The sequence below is a fragment of the Ictidomys tridecemlineatus genome, chromosome 10 (genome assembly GCF_052094955.1).
Source record: "Ictidomys tridecemlineatus isolate mIctTri1 chromosome 10, mIctTri1.hap1, whole genome shotgun sequence".
In the NCBI taxonomy this organism is placed as follows: domain Eukaryota; kingdom Metazoa; phylum Chordata; class Mammalia; order Rodentia; family Sciuridae; genus Ictidomys; species Ictidomys tridecemlineatus.
In genome coordinates, this window is record NC_135486.1 from 32,342,308 (window position 1) to 32,364,610 (window position 22,303).

The 22,303-nt window shown below is 52.2% G+C and overlaps 1 protein-coding gene across 12 annotated transcripts in view; it reads left to right on the forward strand.

The window, feature by feature from the left end:
- The window catches only part of Sox13 (SRY-box transcription factor 13), a 45,330-nt gene that overhangs the window by 18,179 nt on the left and 4,848 nt on the right, over positions 1-22,303 (forward strand). For 8 of the 12 annotated variants that reach the window (XM_078022632.1, XM_040277312.2, XM_040277313.2 and 5 more), the window contains 8 exons: positions 16,315-16,513; positions 17,619-17,730; positions 17,809-17,895; positions 18,721-18,896; positions 19,095-19,163; positions 19,521-19,635; positions 21,704-21,789; positions 21,969-22,131. In XM_078022632.1, coding sequence (XP_077878758.1) covers positions 16,316-16,513; positions 17,619-17,730; positions 17,809-17,895; positions 18,721-18,896; positions 19,095-19,163; positions 19,521-19,635; positions 21,704-21,789; positions 21,969-22,131 — 1,006 coding nt within the window. In that variant the 5' untranslated portion in view covers position 16,315. Of the gene's footprint in view, positions 1-16,027; positions 16,186-16,314; positions 16,514-17,618; positions 17,731-17,808; positions 17,896-18,720; positions 18,897-19,094; positions 19,164-19,520; positions 19,636-21,703; positions 21,790-21,968; positions 22,132-22,303 lie in introns of those variants that run through there. The other 4 variants (XM_078022634.1, XM_078022630.1, XM_078022629.1 and 1 more) reach the window with 4 other exon arrangements.

Sequence of the window (22,303 nt, forward strand, 5' to 3'; positions counted from 1 at the left end):
AGGCTCCACGACTTTTGGAGACTTGCCCAGGATCACACCCTAAGTTTGTGGCAGAGATCAGGCCCATACTCTGGCCTTCCGCTCTCTCCACCACACTCAGAACTATGACCGGATCCTTCTGGATTTTTTGCAGCTATTTTTCCTCCATACGGGCAGGTCTGTTAGAGTGGGTGGTCATGAGCTGGGAGGGAGAGGGTTAAATTCTTCCTCAGTGCTGAGCTGATTTTGAGCTGGGCGCCTCCAGTGACCCCATCGCTGACCCCCTTCCCCTGGGTCAGGTCTGCAGGCTGTGGGGGAAGGGAGGCAGCACAGTGAGCTCCAGTGGCCCGGTGGTGGCAGAGGGAGGGCCTGGGGAGGGACAGCCCTGAGGGCCACTCAGCCCTCTCCCTCCTTGGACAAAGATGAACAAAGTCTCCCTAGGAAATCCCTCGGGTCCTGTGGGGTGGGCTGCCATCGCTGTGGCCTGTCCTCTTAATGAAGCCGCAGAGCACAGGCCGCTCTCGGAGACACAGGAAGCTCTGTGATCTCTGCTTGGAGTGGGACCAGGAGAGTTCACCAGTAAAGCACCCAGTGGAAAATCAGAAAATGGGAACATCAAATAAACCTTAGGGCTAGCGGGCCTTTGGGGAGCCTGTCCTTCATTGAGAAGGACAAGGATGTTTTGGTTGGGCCGCAGAAGCCAGTGTATGTGACCTCAAGTACAGTTCCGCCCTGCGCTCTGGGAGGGCTGCCCTACTCCCCTTCCTCTGGCTGCCTGGTAGCACAGATGAGCTGGGGGGGGGGGGGGAGCTTCGGTCTGGACCATTGTCCTGTGTCCTCTGCAGGCAGCCCAGGCACCTGCAGCAAACCTTATTCTGCCTTATTCAGCACATCGGGGCAGATCTGTTCTGGAAGCCAGGCGTCTGCCCAGTGCTTGCTTCAGAAACCACCTCTAGAATAGGAACATTCCGGAAAGCCGAGGGACTGACCTTAAGGGAAGACCAAACTTCCTCTGTCCCCAGCTTCCTGCCCCCGCAGGTCCCTTGGCTCTGCCGAGGAATCCTAAACACACCTTGCCTTTAATTGTTCCTAGAGGTAGTGAGGAAAGACCTGGCTGGCCCGGCAGGTCTGGCATTGTCTGGCTCTGGCCAACTCTAGACACTTCAATTAGTGACTTTAATTATGGCCTTGCGAGTAGGGGCTCTCCCCAGGCAGCTGGCCTCCGGCACTGCTGCCCTCTCCGTTGCCCATCTAGGGTAGTCACCAGTCTGTGATTAAAAGTGCCATGAAAGAAAATTACTAGTAGTTTCTTGTTCTTCATTAAAAAAAAAAAAATTGTGATAAGGCCAGGCACGGTGGCGCACACTGTAATGCCAGCAGCTTGGGTGGCTGAGGCAGGCGGATCACAAGTTCAAAGCCAGCCAATAAAATACAAAATAGGGCTAGGGATGTGGCTGGCTAAGTGGCCGAGTGCCCTGGAGTTCAATTCCCAGTACCAAAAAAAAAAAAAAAAAAAAAAGTGTTAAAATATATGTAGCATTATTTTCCCATTTCAATCATTTTTAAAGTGTGTAGGTCTGCTGGGCACAGTGGTATACACCTTCATCCCAGCGATTTAGGTGGCTGAGGCAGAAGGATTGCAATTGTCATGCCAATCTGAGGCAACTCAGCAAGACTCAACATAAAAAATAAAAAGGGCTGGGGATGTGGCTCAGTGGTAGAGCCCCCCCACCCTGCAGCTTCAATCCCTAGTACCTCCAAATAAATAAATAAATACAATAAAGCTCAAGGGCATTAGGTACATTGGCATAGCTGTGCAACCGCCATCCAGCCACAGAACTTATTCTCCCAAACCGAAACTCATACCCATTCAACAACTCTGTTCCTCCCTCTGCCCAGCGCCTGGTAACCTCTGTTCTCTTTTCTGTTCCTAAGAATTTAACTGTTTTTAAGTACCTCCTAAGTGAAATCACTTTTCAAGTTCCATCCATATTGTACCATGTGTCAAGATTTCCTTCCTTTTTAAGGCTGATGATCCAGTGTATGGGTGTATCCCATTTTGTTGATCTCTTCATCCTCCTGCCTCTTCATCTGTTGATGGACACTAGGCTTCTTCCTTTCTTTGGCTATCAAGAATACGGCTGTAGTGGGGGTCGGGGGTGGGGGTGACTAGGATATAGCCCAGTTGATAGAGTGCTTGCCTCACATGCACAAGGCCCTGGGTTCAATCCCCAGCACCACCAAAAAAAGAAAGAAAGAAAAAAGAATACTGTTACCATGAACATGGATATATAAATATCTCTTCAAGACTTCTTTTAGTGCTTTGGGTAAATGCCCAGGAGAGGGATTGCTGGGTCATAGAATTTTGTTTTGTTTTTTTGGTACCAGGAATTGAATCCAGGGGCGCTTAACCCCTGAGCCATATCCCTAGCCCTTTTAAATATTTTATTTAGAGATAGGGTATCTCTGAATTGCTTAGGGCCTGGCTAAATTGCTGAGGCTGGCTTGATCCTCCTGCGTCAGCCTCCAGAGCCTCTGGGATTACAGGCATGTGCAAGATTCATGGGGCAATTTTATGTTAAATGTTTGAGGACCTATCATACTCTTTTCCACATTAGTAGCAACCTTTTATTCCTACCAGCGATTCTCACAGCTTAGTCAATACTTATCCTTTCTCCTCCTCCTCCTCCTCTTCCTCCTCCTCTGCCTTCTTTCTTTGTGTGTGTGTGTTGGGGGTAATGGTCATTCTGGGGGGTGTGGAGTCTCATTGTAGGTTTTTTTTTTTTTTCCGCTTTGTTTTGTTCGAAATACTGGGGATTGAACCCAAGGTGCTCTACCTCTGAGCTATATCCTCAGCCTTTTTAGTTTTTATTTTGAGACAGAGTTTCACTAAGTTGCCCCGGGAACTTGTTATCCTCTGACCTCAGCCTCCCTAATAACTGGGAGTAGTTAGGATTACAGGTGTGTGCCACCGAGTGTGGTTGTTCTTTGTTTTTTTCAAGGGAAAATTAAGGTCCCAGGAACACAGTGTCTTGGCTCTCCTCTCCCAGAAGCAGTCAGGCTTTGGGCCCAAGCTTTCTTCCCTGCTCATGGCTTTAATCCTGGGTCATGGCTTCCATCCTCCATGGGAAACCTCTTTGTTATTTTTGTCCCTGGCTCAACAGAGATGGCAGCTGTCGGGGACCCTGCTTTCCTACCTGTCAAAGTGGCGGAATGACTGAGACCCTGTAGAGGTGATGGGAGGGTAGATGACCTTGCGGGTGAGGAGGATGGTTCAAGTCCTGTGAGATCTGAAGAGCGGGATTACCCCACCATGGGGCCTGGGGTAAAGTAAATCGTGGTGGAAGACAGACAGCCATTAAAAATGGCTTTCCAGAGTGAGGGAAACTCGCTTTCCAACGAATTTTTAATAATATCTAATTTGTAGTAGCATGAAAAGCCCCCGGATATACAATTAAGTGAGGGTGAAGAAACAAGATAAAAAAAAAAAAAAACTTGCATGTGAGCTCAATGGTGAAAAAGAAAACTACGTTTAGAGAAAAGTTTGATGGAAATATGTCAGTGATCAGTGCCACCTCCAGATTGATGAGAAATGGGTGACTTTAAATTTTTCTTTGTTACTTTAAATTTTGTAGATTTTCTATAGTGTGGTGAACACATACTCCTTTTATAGTCAGAAAAAAATTGAAAAGAAAATTAGAGTGACTGCACCCGTTCATTAGGCACATGTGTTGTAAGCACACAGCTCTGATGGATGTACTGACAGTCCGGCATTAGATGGGATGCGGTGGGACAGGAGCGGCTTGGAGAAGTGATAAGTGTGAGGGAGGTTGGGCCGGTCAGCCCTGTGCCCTCTAGAATGCTTGCTGCATTTCATTTGTGTTTGCTGGGGAAGGTGCTGGTAGAACCCTGGCTTTGAATCTCTTTGTTTTTGCAAGGGGTGTGGGCAGGTCTCGCTGAGCCCCCTACCTGCACTTACCTGGTCTCTTTGTCATGGCTAACAGGATCTGAGTGACCCTTGTAGCCTGTAAAACCAGGATCTTCTCTGCCCACACTTGTCTTTGACTTTCCTTGTAGCAGTTGAACCAGGACCGAGGGCCTAGTTCTCTTGAACCATCAGGAGAGCACCAGTGGCCAACCGGTGGGGCTTAGGAACAGGTAATGGAGCCTCAGGGAGATGATTTTCCTTGGCCCTTAGGACCTCTGACAGGTGTGAGAGAAGCTACCCACTCTATTCCACTGCTTAAAAAAAGAGACTGAGGCTGGGGATGTAGCTCAGTGGTAGAACAACTTGCCTAGCATATACGAGGCTCTGGTGTTCTATCAGGCACCACAAAAATAAAAGAAAAATTAAGAGACTCATTAGCTAGTTTCTGGGTTCTGCTTCTTGGTTACCACTTCCTGGCTATGATCTTGGGGCCTAACCTCCTTAAGCCTCTGTCCTCATCAGTAAAACAGATAATTAATATTACTATTTCACAGGGCTGATGAAGTAATAGGGCTAAAGCACTAGAAATGACGCTTGGCACGTTGTGTAGTCGATCCCTGTCGTCTGATTGAGAGCTCGATTCTGCTGCAAGACTGTCCAAGCTCAAAACCCCTCAGAGTCTCCGTTTTTCCATTTCTAAACTGGACATCATAATATTACCTACCTCAGATGATTATTTTGAAGATTAAATAAATTAACATAAGTAAAAGGGATTCAAAGAGTGCCCAGCGCGTGATAAATATGGTGACAGGACTCATCGCATGGGATCCTTGGTCCTGCATACCAATTGCATGTGGCTGGCATCTGCCAATTCGTCAGATTGTCCCAAGGGTCCCTCTGATTGGCCGGTGCCCATTAGTCATTAAATACTTTGCAAGTCATCGTTATCACTTCCATTCTTATCAGTGTCATGAGCTTCCCACATCATGATTCCTCCCTGGATCCCCGCCTTTGCCAAGCATGGGTTGGCATCGGTGGTCTTGCCTCAGTTTCCAAAGAGTGCTTACTGATAGAAGGTGAGGTCCCAGGCAGACCTGGGGGCGGCTGGCTGCCCTGGATTGTTTGTTGAGAATTGGAGATGAAATCTGAGGATTCGAGACGATGATACAGCTCACCTCCCCTTGCTTCTCTGCCTTTTTGAAAAGGAGCCAAAAGCAAGGGAAAAAAAAAACACCCATAAATAAAGGGGGCCATGAAAATAACATAAAGAAAGAAGAAATCTTGCCTTTGCGGCTGCCGATGGGGTAGATAATGGGAGAGGAAATGTGGCCCTCGCGGAGCAGAAGAACGGAACACTTTGTTCACTGGAGGAGCGAATGCTGCGCCAGCAAGGGCCGCCCAAGTGGGGTTCCTGGTGAGCGAGCTTGGTTTGGGGGAGATGGTGGTGATTAGGCCTCCACGAGGACTTTGGGGCTGGAGGAGGGGAGGCGAGCGGGAAGCAGACTTGGAGTGGCCCACGCATCCATGTCCAGCCCCAGGGCTTGGCCACCTGAGTGAGGTGCTCAAGCCGGGGAGCCAGATGCTCCAATCTCTCTGGGGAGTACTTTCCAGGTGGGTCTTTTTTGGGGGGAGGGGGTGAGTTACTGGGCACTGGACCACTGAGCCACATCCCAGCCCTGTTTTGTATTTTATTTAGAGATGGGGTCTCGCTGAGTGGCTTAGCCCTTTGCTCTTGCTGAGGTTGGCTTTGAACTCTTGTCTCAGCCTGCTGAGCTGCTGGGATTACAGGCATACACCACCACGCTACCAGCTCCCAGGTGGGTCACGGAGCCTTGGGGAGTCATCCCAGGGAGGAGAGGATGAGGCTGAAGTGTACTTGCCGATGACCTGTGTGCTCACCTTTGGGCTCTCGCCAGTGCTGCCTGGTGGCTTTCTTGGTGACCAGCATCTACTGACTTCTCATTCTTTTTGGCTTCATTTGCTCCTCTCGAAGGCTGGCCCATTTCCTCACCCCTGCCTGTCTGTGGAGGAACTGGAAAAAAAGTGAGATCCCTTTTCTAAGCCCTTTGCGGACCCCAGGATGCTGCATGGGAGTGAACTGTAGGCTCGTGGGGTACAGAAGTGGTTATTTTAAATAACTCTAAGCATGGCCTCGGGAGCCTGGTGTGGTGGTGCCTGTCTGTAATCCCAGGCACTCGAGAGAGCCTGGGGTAGCTAAGGCTCGAGAGTTCAAAGCCAGCCTCAGCAATTTAGCAAGGCCCTGAGCAATTTACTGAGATCCTGTCCCTAAATTAAATATAAAAAGGCCTGGGGATGTGGCTCAGTGGTTAAGTGTCCCTAGGTTCAATCCCCATACCAAAAAAAAAAAAGGCCTTGGGAACATTCACTGCTTGAGGACTGAGTGCTTGGTTTGGCAGAGGGTCCTTGGAAGTGGGTTTTTTCAGCCACCACAATACTAAGTGCCAATCCATATTGTACCCGACACTGCCTTAAGCATTTTGGATACATTAACATCAATTCTCCAGCAACCCCTAGAGGTGGATATTGTTGGCCCCGCCACAGATGGGAGACTTAGGTGTGAAGAGATACAACGGAAAGAAAGTATCCGTCCACCTGCTTAGAGCAGTGTTGAACCAGACTCCCCACTTGCCACCCCGACCCTCTCAGTCTAGATTAAGGCGATAATGGCCATCACAGCTGTTGAGCTGTGTGCCAGGCGGCAGGCTTTGCCTGTATTATCTCATTTACTTCTGGAAACCACATTAGGGGTATGAGTGACTTGTCCCCTTTATAGAAAAAGGAAGTAGCCGGCTTAGAGGGTTAAACGTGTCACCTGGTAAGAAGGGTGCTGGGTGCCAGCCAGCTCTGCAGATCCCCAGAGCCTCCATTTCACCCTGTACCACTAGAGCTCGGTCTCCATGGCCTAGCCTCATCTCCGAGCAGAAGCCAAATGCTGCCCGACTTACCCTGGTACCATCTAGGAAAGATGAGATTTGGTGGCTGAACGTGGATGTTTGTAGATGTTTCGCTTCCCTTGTCCTTTTCCCGGTCTCTGGTCACCCCTCTGTCCCCACTTCTCCCTGTGCTCCTCCGATTGGCAGGGCACCGCAGGGGTTAGGATTGAACCTCTCTTAATCCTGCGGGCTCCGGAGGAGCTTGGAGGGGGCTGATGAGTGCTGCAGAGCTTTTGGGTCATCAGGCCTGGAAGGGAGGGGGAGGCACGGGGCTCCGGAAGCCGCCATGCTGAGCACACCGGGTGGCCTCCTGTCTGCACTGCAGAGGCCTGGGACCCAGTGTCTGTCCTTGCCAGGAGATAGTCCAGGTTGTTGGGGACACCAAAAGGACATTTGGACAACAGGTATCTTAAGTAGGGGGTGTAATAGACAAAGACATGCCAAGTGGTCCTTCAGGTGTGGGTCTCCCCCTTCTGTGCCTGTGTGCGAGGTGCAGGGCAGGCTCAGGGAGCAGGCATTTTTTGCTGTTTATAGACACAATCACATTCGGTCTTCTTGATAAATCTATGATGTAGGTATGTTGATTCCATCTTATTTAATGATTTTATTTTTATTTTATTTTTTTGCCGTCCTGGGGGTGGATCCTAGGGCTTGGTGTATTCTAGGCTCTGCGTGGAGCTTCTCCCCCAGGGCCTGTCCGCTCCACTTTAGAGATGGTGGTGGTGGAGCCAGGCTGGAAGCACAAGGCCACGGGACACAGGGCCCACTTTCTGGTAGCTGGGCCAGCCTTGTGATGATCACACCCACCTCCAGAGGAGCCTGGGCAAGTTGGGAGGAGGGTGGGGCAGCTGTCCTGCTTCTGGTGCTCTGGTGGGGGAGGGGCAGGACAGGACTCAGTTTCTGTTGCTGTCACCTCTCAGCAGGATTCTCTCACCAGATCACCAAGCAAGCAGCAAGGCCTGCAGTGGACCTTGGCCACTGAGCGTCCTCTAATCAATTTCCTCTGTCACTCCCTAGAGGTAGCCTCTGATGGCACAGGTTGAGGGCTGGGCTCCACGCTCTACATGCCCTTGTGTGGCCAGTTGCAAGCTGATTGTTTTTCCGATGCTTCCACGACCCCCTCCTCGGGTTTGATAAGTAACCTAGAGAGGCTCCCAGAACTCCCAGAGAGACTTTACCTCCATTTACTGATTTATTATAAAGGACCTAACAGAGGACACGGATGGAGAGATGCGTGGAGAGATGGTCGTGAGGTGTGTGGAGCTTCCACCATCCTCCAGGTGTGCTGAATCCAAGGCCCTCCGAGACCCTCCGTGAGTTCAGCTCTCCAGAAACTCCCCAAACCTGCCCTTTAGGGGTTTTATGGAGGCTTCCAAGACATAGGCATCGTGTCTGGGAGAGGAACAGTTTAACCCTCAGTCCCCTCTCCTCCCCAGTCCTAGGGGGTGGGGCTGGAAGTCCCAAGCTCTAATCCTGTTTTGGTCTTTCTGGTGACCAGCCCCCCATCTCACCGCTCTGAGGGGGCTGCCAGCTTCAGCCAGCTCATTAGCATACAAAAAGACATTTATCACTTTGGAGATTCCAAGGATTTTAGGAGCTATAAGCTAGTAGACCCGGATGAAGATCAAACATAATATATATCTCACAAAACCTATGGAGGACAAGAAATCCCTTCCTGCTTTAGGTCTGTCTTGCCATCCCCACCTCCTTGAACATATGTATTCTATGCCAGATTCTTCTTTTTTTGGGGGGGGGGGCGGGTACTGGGGGTTGAACCACTGAGCCACATTCCCAGCCCTTTTTATTTTTTATTTTGAGATAGGGTTTCACCAAGTTACTGAAGCTGGCCTTGAACTTGTGATCCTCCTGCCACTGCAGTTGGGATCACAGGCATGCACCACCGTGCCTGCGCCTGGCCCCAGATTGTTGAATTGTGTGCATTATCTTCTAATTGCAAAGCAGTGGTTGGAACTCCATTTTACACCTAAAAGAAACTAAGGTTTTTGAGGGGTAGAATCTTTCCTCCAAGTTCCCAACGCTGCCTTGGCTTCTTTTGACTAATTTTCCTCGGCCATGATTCAAGTCAGAAACGCCTGGTGTCCTGCAGGTGGTGAGAACTGGCCAGTCTGTCTTGCTGGGCCAGAGCCTATTATCTGGAGGTGCTGTGGGGGGGTAGGGGAGTGGCCGCACCTTAGCTGGTAGATGAAAAGGTGTGGGTTTGGGCATCAGTGAGCCCTGAGTTCAGATGCCCCTGCTGTCTTTGTGCCTCCTCTTCCTTTGGTGAATGTTCACAGCTGTCCCCACAGGGTCTTTGACAAGGACCTTTTGCTGCACAATTTGGTGCTGGCCCTGGGTGGGCACTGCCCCTGTAGGAAGCCAGACACATGCCCCTGTTCAGGACACAGGTGTGGCCCTGGCCCCTGGAGACAGCAAGGACGGCCCGCAGCTGCCTCCTTAGAGTATTGGGGTCAGGGGAGCCGAGACAGCTCAGGTCCTGAAGGCAGGGAGGTAGGGCTCCAGGGGGGACTCCAGAGCCTCTGCCCTCAGGCCCTCCATCGGATGCGTTATTCCTGGAGCCTCAACAACAGTTTAAACTATCCTCTCACTGTCCTTGACCTTCTCCCTGGGTTCGGGCAGGACCCAAATACTGCAGATGTCCCAAGGGCCGCAGGTGCCTGAAGACCAGGTGGGAGGCAGGTGGAAACCCACAGGCACCTTCTCCCTGTCTGCTTCTTCTGCACTCTCTCCCAGGTCAGCCGAGCTGCAGCTGTGGAAGCTCTGTCCGTCAGAAGCTGCCCTTATGTGGCATTGGTGCTTCTGGTGGGGAGGACACCTTATCTGTCCAGGTGAATGGCACCTGGGCCAGCCTGGAAACATCCTGGAGCCTGGGAGTGTTGCCAGTGGCCCCTGAGCTGGGTGGACCAGGCCAGACGTGGGTTTGGTACCCCACAGGTCCGCAGAGGCTGGAGAGGGAGAGGGGACTCTCAGGAAAGCTTTGTCCCAAGCCTGCAGCCAGCCCAGCTCCTAGTTCTGAGTAAACACAGAGATAGGATCGGGCGTAGCCAGGAAGGGTGGCAGGGTGCGGCCTGTGAGAAGAATGGCAGGATGTGGCACTAGGGCACTGCTCTGGGCACCCACGCCTCGGACTATTGTTCAGGGCAGCCTGCGGCTCTCAACTCTCTGGGGCTTTGAGAGGAAGTGACATTCCCCTGGGACCTGGGCTCTGCCCCAGCCCTGCTGTGTGGATCTGCAGATCTCCTTCCCTTCCTTCCCTGCCGTGCCCCTTGGCACCGCGGCCTGGGCTGGCTGGGAGTTTGCTGTGAGTTTCCTTGAAGGGTCTGCCTGTCCGTGCAGTCTGTCTTCCTGTACGCCGGGTCTGAGTCACGGTCACGCTGTGATAACTGGAATCTATCTCTTTCTGCATCTAGATGTTTTTTGGGGGGAGGGGTGCGGTGATGGAGGGAGGAAGGGCTGAGAGTGAAGACTCCTTTGATTCCAATCCAGCAGGGTCTGTCGCTGACTGATTAGAGGAGGAAGTGGCTGAGGACTTGTTTGGGGTGGAAAAGGGGCTCAGTGTGTGCACCTGTGTGGGGGGCGGGGTGTCGGAGGGGCCCAGAGAGTTGGTTGGGGGTGGGGTTTGGCACCTGGCATCTGCTCTGTCACATAGAGGCTGCACTCTGAGCCAGGGGCCCTCCTTGGAAGTACCTCTATACTTGACCCAGGCACTGGGTTTGGGGGCCCCAAACAGACACCAGCTCAGAGAGACTCCAGGCTTTGAGCATCAAGGATGAAGATGGTCAGAGAGAGCCCTTTCCTCTTAGGGATGCTCAGGTAAGATAAGGCCAAGGAGAAAGGAGGACAGAAGGCCTGAGGTGTGTTCCCAAGAAGGGAAGGGAACGGAGGGCAGAGCCAGGCACGATCCGCGTCCCAGCTGGTGGAAGGTCCTCTGATGATAGAGTCCTAAAGCAGCGCTGCCCCATCAAGCCACATGAACTTGACACCTCTAGACCTCAGTTTCTCTGTTTATGAAATATGAGTAATGTTGGGCAAGAGGAAGAAGCACCTCCATCCCGCAGGGAGCTGACGGGGTGTCCTGTGGGTTTATGCCTCTGACCAGGACTTGGGGCATCAGATTAGGGTGGGACCTGGGGAGTTCAGTAACTCCTGTCTCCTGTGGGTTGAGAGGCCTTTATGAGCATTTGGGGAGTAGAGGAGGTTGTGGTCAGTGACCTTAAAACCTCCTTAGAAACCGCCACGTGGAGAATTGAGGCACGGAACATGCTTTGTAAGGGAGGGGTAAAGGAAATTGAGGTTTTTTTTTTTTTATTTTTTTTAAGTTAAATCCCTGGGAAAGAAGAGATTTAAGGGAGGACTCCAACAGGGTCTTTAAATCTAAAAAGTATGGAAAATGTTTCTTATGTGACCCAAGGTGAAAACAAAAGGAAATGGACTTGCTTTGCTGCTGACAGGGATTTAGGTCAAACTCAGAGGAAGGGCTTGGATCCAAGGAAGAGGTGGCAGAGGATAACCGGGCGTAGGTGGACAGAGCATCATCTACCTAATGATGGTCATAATAGTGTCTGTCACCTGTTAGACAGCCAGGTCTTCTCTGTGCTGTGCTGCTGTATTGGATGCTACTCACTTTATCACTGCTGCGTATTTATTGAACACCCTACTATACTCCAGGCACTATACTAGGCTCTGGGGCTGCATTGATGGGCAGAAACAGGTTTATTTCCACAATGTTCTGTGTGGGGTTGGTTCTCTGGCTACTGGGAAAATCCAAAACAAATAAATCAGGTATGTGAAGGTACCATTACCATCTGTGACCTTTGAAGGCCAAGTGCAAAGTGCCAGGAGAATGAAACACGGGCGTATTTGATAGGATCTGGATTGTTAACAGAAGGCTCACCTCTTCGTATTGGGTTTTCGTATTCCCATTTTACTAAGGAGGAAACAGGCTGAGAGGTTAAGTTACATGCCCAAGACAGACCAGCGAGTAATGGCCAGGCTGAGGTACTGGGAGCCCAGGAGGCAGCTCCCTGATATAAAAATAATCCACAGTGCTGGTTGCGGGTAGCTGGGCACCCTGGGCTATGTGTATATGGGGGGTAGAGTGTGGGTAGAAAAGGCCATTGAAGCTCAAAGCCAGGATGTGTCTTAGAGCCCCCCTTTGCCCAACAGATGTAATGAGACCCATATGAATAAGTTAAGAATTTTTAGTATTTGCATTTAAAAAGAGAGGCTACAGTCCCTGTAAGCTCGTGGCTCCAGAGCCTGAGGCAGGAGGATTGCAAGTTCAAAGCCAGCCTCAGCAACTTAGCGAGATCCTCAAAAAATAAAAAGAGCTGGTGATATGGCTCAGTGGCCCAGTACCCCTCTCCAAATAACACAGAAAGAGGGCGAGGGGTGTAGCTCAGTGACAGAGCCCTTGCCTAGCCTGTGAGAGGCCCTGGATTCCCCTCCAGCACCATACTGAATGAATGAACGAACGAACAAAAGAAAGAGGGGAAGTGGATTTCAAGAGTTGTAGTGTATCTAGCCTAATCCACCCAAAATATAATTTCACTTCGTAATTGATAACCAGTTACAGCGGGCTAGTTTGCACTCTGTCTCTTGTGTTCAACCTGCAGGACTTGGGTGTGTTGGCCACTCAGCAGCACGTTTCCCCTGGGACTGGCCCATTACAGGTGCTCGGTGGCCACATGTGGCCTGTGGCACCTGCCTTGGGCAGTGCGGCCCTAGAGTTATCAGGACAGAGGATCTCCTCCTCTTCCTCGCTCAGCTCACGGGATGAACAGGCTGTCACGGGCTCCGGCGAGGCGTCCTTAGGACTCTGCGCCCCATGCTCATCTGACTGTGCACAGGCAGCGGCCACTGCTGCGAATGCTTCTAGGGCCTCTGGGCTGCAGTGGGAAGAAAGGCTTAGAGGTAGGAGCTGGAAGGCCAGAAAGAAGGAGAAAAACCCTGAGCACCCAAGTCTGGAAGGAGGAGGCGACCCGGTGGCCCGCTTGGTGGCAGTGGGTGTGGGATGAGGTGGCGCAGAGCCGGCGGGGATCAGAAGCCCACAGGGCCGCATTGTGCGCCTGTCACACTTCCTTTGGCTTTATTGCTTTTGTCCAACACCCTATTGTCTGGTTTCCTTTTGTCCCCCTTTCAGCGCCGCTGCCTTTTATTTTCCAGCCAGCCTGGTTGTTTTCATTTCTTTTGTCTGAAGTTCCTGAGAGGAAGGTTTTATTTTCAGCGGTTTGATTAATTCACAGCTTGAGCCCGGGGTTTGTTTGTTATGTAATTGCTGCCCTCAGCTTCAGGATAATACCCCTCCCGCCCCACCCCCACGCCTGCCCCCTGCGCAGGGCCCGGCTCCCAGCCCCTCCCGGTGCCCGGATGGGCTGCTGCCTGCTTCCTGGAGTCTCTCCAGGTCCCTCCGAGGTAGGAGGGGACCTCAGGGCTGGGGTCTCTTGTTTTCTCTTGGTCTAGGTGAGATGGGGGCCAACCCTCATAGGGAGGCCCCTCTCTTCTCACCCTGCAGTTCCCTGCTCTGGGTCTGGCACCAGCCCTCAGACCACCGTGCACTTGGGAAGTGGGTGAGCAGAGAGTCTGCTGGGGTCTGATCAGTAGGGTGGAATCAAATCAGATATATATCTTATGCACATCTTAGTTGATTATAATGCCCTTTAATCATTTTATTTAAAATATGGTACATGTATGCCGTTGTACATGGCAGAAGTAAACTCTTCGTAGGTTTTAAGTTGTGCACCGTTCTGAGGAGCATGATGAAATTTCAAACTGTCCAGGATGTGAGTCATCCCTTTGTCCAGAGTATCCACACTGTATATTCTACCTGCCCATTAGTCACTCAGTTGTCAGATTGACTGTTGAGGTATTGCAGCAGCACTTATTATTATTTATTTGAATAAAATGGCTCCAAATGCAAGGGCAGTGATTCTGGAATTGGGATATGCCAGAGAGCAGCCATGAAGTACTTCCTTTCATTGAAACGATGAAAATTCCCACTAGAGAAAGAAAGAAAAATTTTTTGGTTAAGTTTCTAGAAATATATAGTAGGAACAAGTCTTCAATCTATGAAATTATGAAGACCGAAAAAGAAGTTTGTGCTAATTTTGCTATGGTAACTCAGACTATACAAGTTACAGTCCTAATGTGTGATGATAAATGCTTAATTAGGTGGGAAAAGGCATTGGATTTGTTTATGTGTGTATAGGAACTTCAGTATAAATAGGGTTGGCACTACCCACAGCCTCAGGCATCCACACGGGTGTCTGGGAACATAGCCTCTGAGGATAGAGGGCTACTCCACTACCGTACTGCACCTGCTGTTGCAGGGATATTTTACTGTTCTGATTTATCCTTATACCTCCCCTAAGAATTTAATCCACATGTGTATTAGTATATTTGTGCTGCTATAACAGTACTACAGACTGTAATTTATGATGAACAGATATTTATTTTTCACGGTTCTGGGGACTGGGAAGTTCAAGAGGCTGGAATCTGGTGAGGGCCTTCTTTTCTTTTTTTGGTACCTGGGATTGAACCCAGAGACACTGAACCCCTGAGCTACATCTCCAGACCTTTTATATTTTATTTTGAAATAGGATCTTCCTAAATTGTTTAGGGCCTTGCTAAGTTGCTGAGTCTGGCTTTGAACTTGCGATCCTCCTGCCTCATCTTCCCAAGCAGCTGAGATGACAGGTGTGCGCCACCATGACTGACTGGTGAGGGCCAGAAGGGTACAAAGGACCAAAAGGGGCCAAACTCAGTTTACAACAAAACTGCTCTCCCCATAACTCCCACTCGTTGATTATGACATTGATGATATTAACCCATCCATGAAGGCAGGACCCTCAGGACCTTATTTGAAATGCTTATCAGAATCACCTGGCCCTGCTCCTGGCCGGCACCTTTAATCCTGATTACTTGGGAGGCTGAGGCAAGAAGGATCCCAAGTTCAAGACCAGCCTCCGAAACTTAGAAGACCCTATCTTAAAATAAAACATTAAAAGGGCCGGGGATGTAGCCCAGTGGTAGAGCACCCCTGTGTTCGATAAAATAATTAATTAATTAATTTGAAAGCCCTGGCCAGTCCCCAAAGATACTGATTTGTGAATGACAGGAAACTGCAGAGACTAGGCAACTTGCCCAAGGTCACATAGCTGGGCAAGTAGCAGAGGCAGGACCTATAACTAGTAGGAACCTGCTTTACATGCCCACTGGACTCCAGAGTGCGTCCTTGGATACGTGACTTGGGAGGCTGGGTACCTGCTTCTCTGGCCCCAAGCCTGGCATGACCATGCAAACAACTTCACAAGATCCTGCAATTGCCTGGCTCCTCTAGATGTGTCCAGCAGTGGTTTGGCAGGCAGGGAGGCACACAGGGGCACTGCAGAGCAGCGAGGCAGGGCTATCAGGTGTGTTGGCTGCTTCCCTGTTGCCAGGGAGTGCAAATTCAAATGTCTGCCTGCGGGGCCATCTCCTAAACCAGAGACTGGCCACATATCAGCAAATATTTTTCTTAAAACCATTCATGTCATGGCCTGTATTTTATTTTCCCACTTTTGATAGATACATGAATGGAAGAAATATTTAATTTTTACTTTGTTTCTACAAAGGACTGGGGGTGTGGCTCAGTGCTAGCCTAGCTTGTAGGAGATCCCGAGTTAGGTTCCCTGCCCTGCGAAAGAGAATCGTCTTACTCTGGGTAGTTGATACTTGGTTTCCTTTTAGGGTGTAAGGTAGGGAGCAGGGCATCTAAGGCCACCCGGCCTGTACAGGAGGAGTACTTACTTACTGCTCATTTCTAGCCAGCTTTCGTCATTCAGCTGAAAGTTCAAATCCAGATTTTTATGTGCTATTTCTTGATTTTTAAGTTTTGGAAACCAATTACAAATATGTACACACACACACACACACACACACACATTTTCAGTTCTGTTGGCTGGGAAGCAGCCAGTTAACAATTTCTATCCTCCTTAAATAAGCACATTGGCCTGCCAGTTCCTACAGGTGGGGAGTGATAAGATCTTCTCTAGAATTTTCTCTATAAAAAGCAAAAAATAAAAAAATAAGAGGGACAGAAGAGGCTAAACTAATTTTTCTCTGGGTTCCAAAAATAGGCTTCCGTTTTGTGTGTCTCCCTGTTTGAGAGGATCCAGGGGGGTACCAGGGCTGGGTGAGCAAAGAGTGGAGTCACTACCTCTGGGACTCCAAGGACAAGTTCACTGGACCATGGGAGCTGGGCATGGTAGCACACACCCATAACGCCAGCTACTCAGGAGGCTGAGGCCGGAGGACACAAAGTTTGAGGTTAGCCTCCAACTTATCGAGACCCTGTCTCAATATTAAAAATTAAAAGGGAAGAGGGCATAGCTCAGTGGTAGAGCACTTGCCTGAGCACTTGGGACTCACCTTGGCTCCCTCTCTCTCCTCCCACAGGATGTCCATGAGGAGCCCCATCTCTGCCCAGCTGGCCCTGGATGGCGCTGGCACCATGGTGAACTGCACCATCAAGTCAGAGGAGAAGAAGGAGTCCTGCCACGAGGCCCCCCAGAGTTCGGCCACTACAGCTGAACCCCAGCCCTCCGACCCATCCCGGGTCCCCCAGGATGCTGCTGACCCCCATGCTTCAGCTCAGGTGCCCAGCACTTTCCCCAGGGGCTCCTGGGTCCACGTTCCCACCCCACCCCTGTAGCTTCACCTGCTATCCCCAGCCTGTCTGCGAGGCTGGGCAAGCATGGACACGTCCCCTGGCTGGGCAGCACAGCAGGCAGAAGTGGGCATCCTAGGGCAAGCTGTTGCTCTGGTGGGCAGGGAGGGGCTGCCAAGTTCAGTGTGAGACCGGAAGCCAGAGCAGGGCGTGGACTCTCCTCCCTATCCTACCGTGTCTGCTCACTCTCGGGTGGCCCAGTCCTTGCTCCTGAGAACCAGCTGCAGAGGTGGGATATGCACACTGAACACTGGGCTCAGGAGTGGCCAGTATCTTTTTCATAGGGTTTCAGATAATTGGCCTGATTACCCAGGTACAGAGCTCAAATCACGGTTAAAATGCCCTATAATTCCACATCCTTAAAATGAGGGAACGGAACGACACGTTCAGTATGGATTCTCACACTTCTTAAGACTTCGGTGACGGTGGTTAAGAGCCCCTGGGTTCAATCCCTGGCAACCCCCCCCCCCACAAAAGACATCTGTGAGTCCACACAGGAGACATAAAAAGGGAATAAATAAAAGCTGAACGAATGAGTGAAAATGAGGAGGTATTTGATTTGGGGGTGGTGACCCGAGAAGAGCCCCTGGACCTTTGAATATGGGGAGGACCTCAGTGGGAAGAGGGGGGGCTGGGGGCCTGGCTGGAAGGAGCCCGCCAGGCGGGAGCAGCAGGTGTGCACAGGGGGCAGTAATTAAGAGGCGGCCTGGGCCCCTGGCTGTGGTGGGGACCCTCATTCACATGCTTTGACACCCTCGATCCCCAGACAGTCCCCTGCCAGGGGAGGTGTTCGTATTTCCGCTTTCAGAAGAGGGAAGTTCAGGACTCTGTGGGATCACTTGTGAGTCACCAAGCCTGGACCGAAACCCAGGTCCTTCCTTTGTCCCTCTCAGGTGAAGTGTGAGCAGCGGTGCGAGGTCCCGTCCCATGGGGCTGCTGGGCTCAGGTTCCCTCCTAGTAGACACTCAGCCCTCCCCAGACTTTGTCCCCTCTTCTCTTGGGGGCAGCAGTGACAATTCAGGGTGTCTTACAGGACTGTAGTTCTCCAGAGCGTGACGGGTCCCCAGAGCCCAAGAGACCCGGAGCCTCTGAGGCTGCTTCCGGAAGCCAGGAGAAGCTGGACTTCAACCGCAATTTACAGGAGGGTAAGCCGCCTGCCCCAGGTGGAGGGGGCTCCGGGTCAGGGCGCCGGGAAGACGCTGCTCATCCCAGGTGTCTTCCAGTGGTGCCCGCCATCGAGAAACTGCTGTCCAGTGACTGGAAGGAGAGGTTTCTGGGAAGGAGCTCCGTGGAAACCAAAGATGTCAAAGGTGAGGGCCTGTGGGGGCGGCAGGGCCCGTGGGCTGAGCCCTTTTTGCTCTTGTGGGCTGGCCGTGGTGTGGAGGGCAGTTCTTGTGGTTCTTGGTCCCCTCATACCTGGCCCATGCCACATGGCTCCTGCCCGTTCTTCAGGCCATCACCATCCCTCCCCTGGGGGCCCCCAAGCAACGGGTCTGGCTGATCCCCATGTAGCAAAGGCCTGGCTGGAGCGGGTATGGGTTCAGGCTCTTGTCAGAGATGCTGGTGACTCCAGGCCCTGTCACTCCATTTCCCCAGCTCTACCTCCACAAGGAGCAGAAAGGTCCCTTTCACTGCCAACCTCCCTGAGGAAATGAGTGTTGTTAAAGGGCAGCTGTTGGGGTTTCTTTGAGTGACCATTTTTCCAGTGTGGTCGATCACGCCTACAGAAGGAGCCTAAAACCATTGCAGATCCCAGGCTACTGAAAGAGAACCCTAACAGGCGGGGGCGTGGGCATCTGAATTTTGCCGTGGTACCCCGAGTGATTCTGGTGCAAGCGGTCTGCAGCTTGGCACTTTGGAACAAACTGCCATACCCAATGTTAGCTAAATGGGAGGGCCATGTACCAAATCCTAGACCAAGAGGTTTCCATGCATGAGCTCATTCAATCTCACAGTTCTTGTGCCCATTTATAGATTTAAAAACTGCCCTAACGTGCCTAGAAGTGAGTAACTCCACTGATCACATCCTGGGATGTAGTAATTGCTCAGTAAATGTCAGATGGCTGAGTGGACAGGTGGATGGGTAGACGGATGAACTAACAAAAACTCTGCACGGTGGTTGTTTCACCGAGGAGCAGGGACCCAAGAGAGCCTGGCAGAGAAGGAGCTGCAGCTTCTGGTCATGATCCACCAGCTGTCCACCTTGCGGGACCAGCTCCTGACAGCCCACTCAGAGCAAAAGAACATGGCAGCCATGCTCTTTGAGAAGCAGCAGCAGCAGATGGAGCTGGCCCGGCAGCAGCAGGAGCAGGTGCGGCCGAGACCCGGGGCGGATGGAGAGGCGCTGGGTGCAGGCCTGCTGCGGGGGCTGTGCTCCTGCTCCATCTCTGTGCTCTGCGGGAAGGCCGGGCTACTCTGCTCCGTCTTGGCTTCTAGTGCAGGGCAGGCTTGGGGTTGAGTGCCCAGGGCTGGTGTCCATGGCCCTCTTGCCTGCTCTTCCCCTCCACAGATAGCCAAGCAGCAGCAGCAGCTGATTCAACAACAGCATAAGATCAACCTCCTCCAGCAGCAGATCCAGGTAAGCGCGGGGGGCTGGGGCTGGGGATGGGGGATGTAGGCCAGGCAAGAGTTGCACGGTGCAGGATCCAGCTCGGTCCTGAACCCTTACCAGGGCCCTTGTTTCCCCTCAAGCCTCCTCCCTGGTTGCATTCCCTGTTTGATGGAGGGGGGTGCCCAGGGTATCCTCTTCCTCCCCAGCCGAGACTCAAGAGCAGAGAGATGGGAACATGGTGTCAGATGGGTTCTTATGAAGACTGTCCCTGTCCTATGCCTTATGCCTCTCTCATGCATGGCTCCATCCTCTGTGTCCCAGGCTGACCACAGCTGAGTAGCTCTTTGAGCCCCAGGGGCTCACACAAGGTTTCTTTGCCTTCAGCAGGTCAACATGCCTTACGTCATGATCCCAGCTTTCCCTCCAAGCCACCAGCCTCTACCTGTCACCCCTGACTCCCAGCTGGCTTTGCCCATTCAGCCCATCCCCTGCAAACCAGGTGAGTGCGGGAGGGGGGGGGTCTGCCACTGTGACCGGCTTGTCCTAAGGTCGGGGAAGGAGCCTTGGAACCTCTGTCTTCTATTAATTTATTCTGTGGACTTTCTGGGCCTCAGTTTGGGATCTGTGCAGTGGAAGAGTAATTGCTCCTTTCTGATCATTGTTGGGAGAATGAAAAGGAAATTGTGCATTGAAAACGGTCGAGGGCTTTCCAGATGTTAGGTGAGGCGGCTCTCTGTGTCTGCCTGCCCACTCTGGTACATTTATCATGCCTGAATATTAATATCTTTTTAGGGGGCGAGGATTGAACTCAGGGGTGCTTAACCACTGAGCCATATCCCCAGCCCTATTTTGTATTTTATTTAGAGACAGAGTCTCACTGAGTTGCTTAGTGCCTCCCTGTTGCTGAGGTGGCTTTGAACTCGTGATCCTCCTGCCTCAGCCTCCCAAGCTGCTGGGATTACAGGCGTGCACCACCATGCCAGCAATATCTTGAATTTTAACTGAGGTTTAGTTCAGCATCTGCCGGGTTCTAGTGGCCATGGCCACCATTTCTGCCTTCACACTCTGATCCCTGTCTTTACCCTGTCACTCCTGCACTGAAATTCAGTACAGTGACCATGTATCCAGTACTGTGCTGTTGGTGGTGATGACATATGAACTTTGAGCTCAAGGAATTCAGTCTGGGGAGAGACAGAGGATGCCAATCAATCATCAGGGGCCTGGGGAGGTTGGCTGAGGAAGTGGTATTTGGGTAAGGGGTGGATGGGCAAGGGTGAAGTTGGGAGCTGTGGGGAGAGAGAGTCCAGGAGGAGGGCGGCCAGACAGAGGCCCAGGGTGCAGGGGTGGAGCTAAGGGAGGTGAGGGTGGGGCATGCCTAGGGAGGCCAGTGAGGGGGGCTTGGGGTCTGGGGTTATTTTGCCGGAGTCGGGGTAGACTTGAACATTTGAGTGGTAAATGTGTTGGCACTGGCTATGGGTGGTAAGGGCGTGGAGGGCACTGACCAGGTGAGCTATGGGGGCAGGGCGGATGTGCTGCCCATGGCTGCTTCAGGAGTGTGAACAGCTGCCCCGCCAGCCCCCGCTGCTGCCCCCTCCCTGTTCCACAAGCCTCGGGCGGTGCCCTGTGGTCTGCAGCACAGAGTTCAAATACCCAAGGCTTGACACTCACAGGCTTCGGACCTGATCTCACCTTGTGTCTGGTTTCACTCCCCACGTGTCCCCACCGCCCCATATCTACCTCCCTGAACCCTGCCCATCCTGAAGGTCCCAGCTCACATCCAACTGCCCTGGGAAGCCTGCTCTAGTCACACTAGCTGGAACAAAGTCCCCTGATATGCCACCTGGGGGCCTTATCTCTCACCACCTGCCATGTGGTTAGTGATTTGTACACAGGGCTTATCTCTCCACCTCCTTGACACGGGCCTGGCAGGGCCTGATTGATGGAGAGTGAGGGAGGGTGGGTAGGTAGAAAAGAGCACTACGGAGAGGGAAGAGGTGGGGCTATAGAGTCTGCAGGGCCTGGGTTCAAATCCTGGTGCTGCTGTTTAATAGCTCTGTGGGCAAGTCATGGAAGGTCTTAGAAGACCTCAGTTTCTTTTTCTTTCTTCCTTTTTTCTTTTTTTCCTCTTGGTGCTGAGGATTGACCAAGGGTGCTTAACCACTGAGCCCCATCCTCAGCCCTGTTTTGTATTTTGTTTAGAGACAGGGTCTCACTGAGTTGCTTAGGGCCTCGCTAAGTTGCTGAGGCTGGCTTTGAACTCGTGCTCCTTCTCCTTCAGCCTCCGGAGCTGCTGGGACGACAGGCATGAGCCATCACACCTGGCCAGTGGAGACTCTGTGGAGTGGGTTGGGAAGGGCAGGCCCAGGGTGAATGGCAGTTAGTGTACGAGGGCAGTGGGGCAGGAGGGGACAGGTGGTCCCCAGCAGCGCTTTGGAGCTGGGGGCAGTGGTTGGGACCAACTGGGCCAGCTCCGAGCCTTGCCTGCCTGTGGTGCGGGGGCCTCGTCAAGCAGGTGTCCGCTGTTCTGTGCTCATCCAGGACTTTTCTCCCTGCCGCCTTTTCCACAGTGGAGTACCCGCTGCAGCTGCTGCACAGCCCCCCTGCCCCGGTGGTGAAGAGGCCGGGGCCCATGGCCGCCCACCACCCCCTGCAGGTACCGCCCTCCGCCTCTTTTTGCTCTGGCTCACCCTGCACTTCTCTCTCTTCTTGGTCCCTCACCTTGTCTGCCTGGGTATGCTCACTTTGCTCACTTTCCCTCTGTGTCTCTGTCCCTTGGTGTCCCCAAGGGGTCTCCTTTGGTGTCTCTCACCTGACCCTCTGGATCTCCCCCAGGAGCCCTCCCAGCCCTTGAACCTCACAGCGAAGCCCAAGGCTCCTGAGCTGCCCAGCGCCTCCAGCTCCCCCAGCCTGAAGATGGGCAACTGCGGGCCCCGCCCCCCCAGCCACGGGGCCCCCACAAGGGACCTGCAGTCCAGCCCCCCGAGTCTGCCTCTGGGTGAGCTCTGCCATCCACTCTCTCAGGGGAGACCCAGAGGGCCGGATGTGACCTTGGCCATGTCTCTTTCCGCTCTGATCCCAATTTTTTAAAACAAGTTGTTTAGAAAACCCTTTTCCTCCTGTCCACCTCCCCATCCCGTCTGTCCGGGCACTCCAGCCCTGGACTCAGG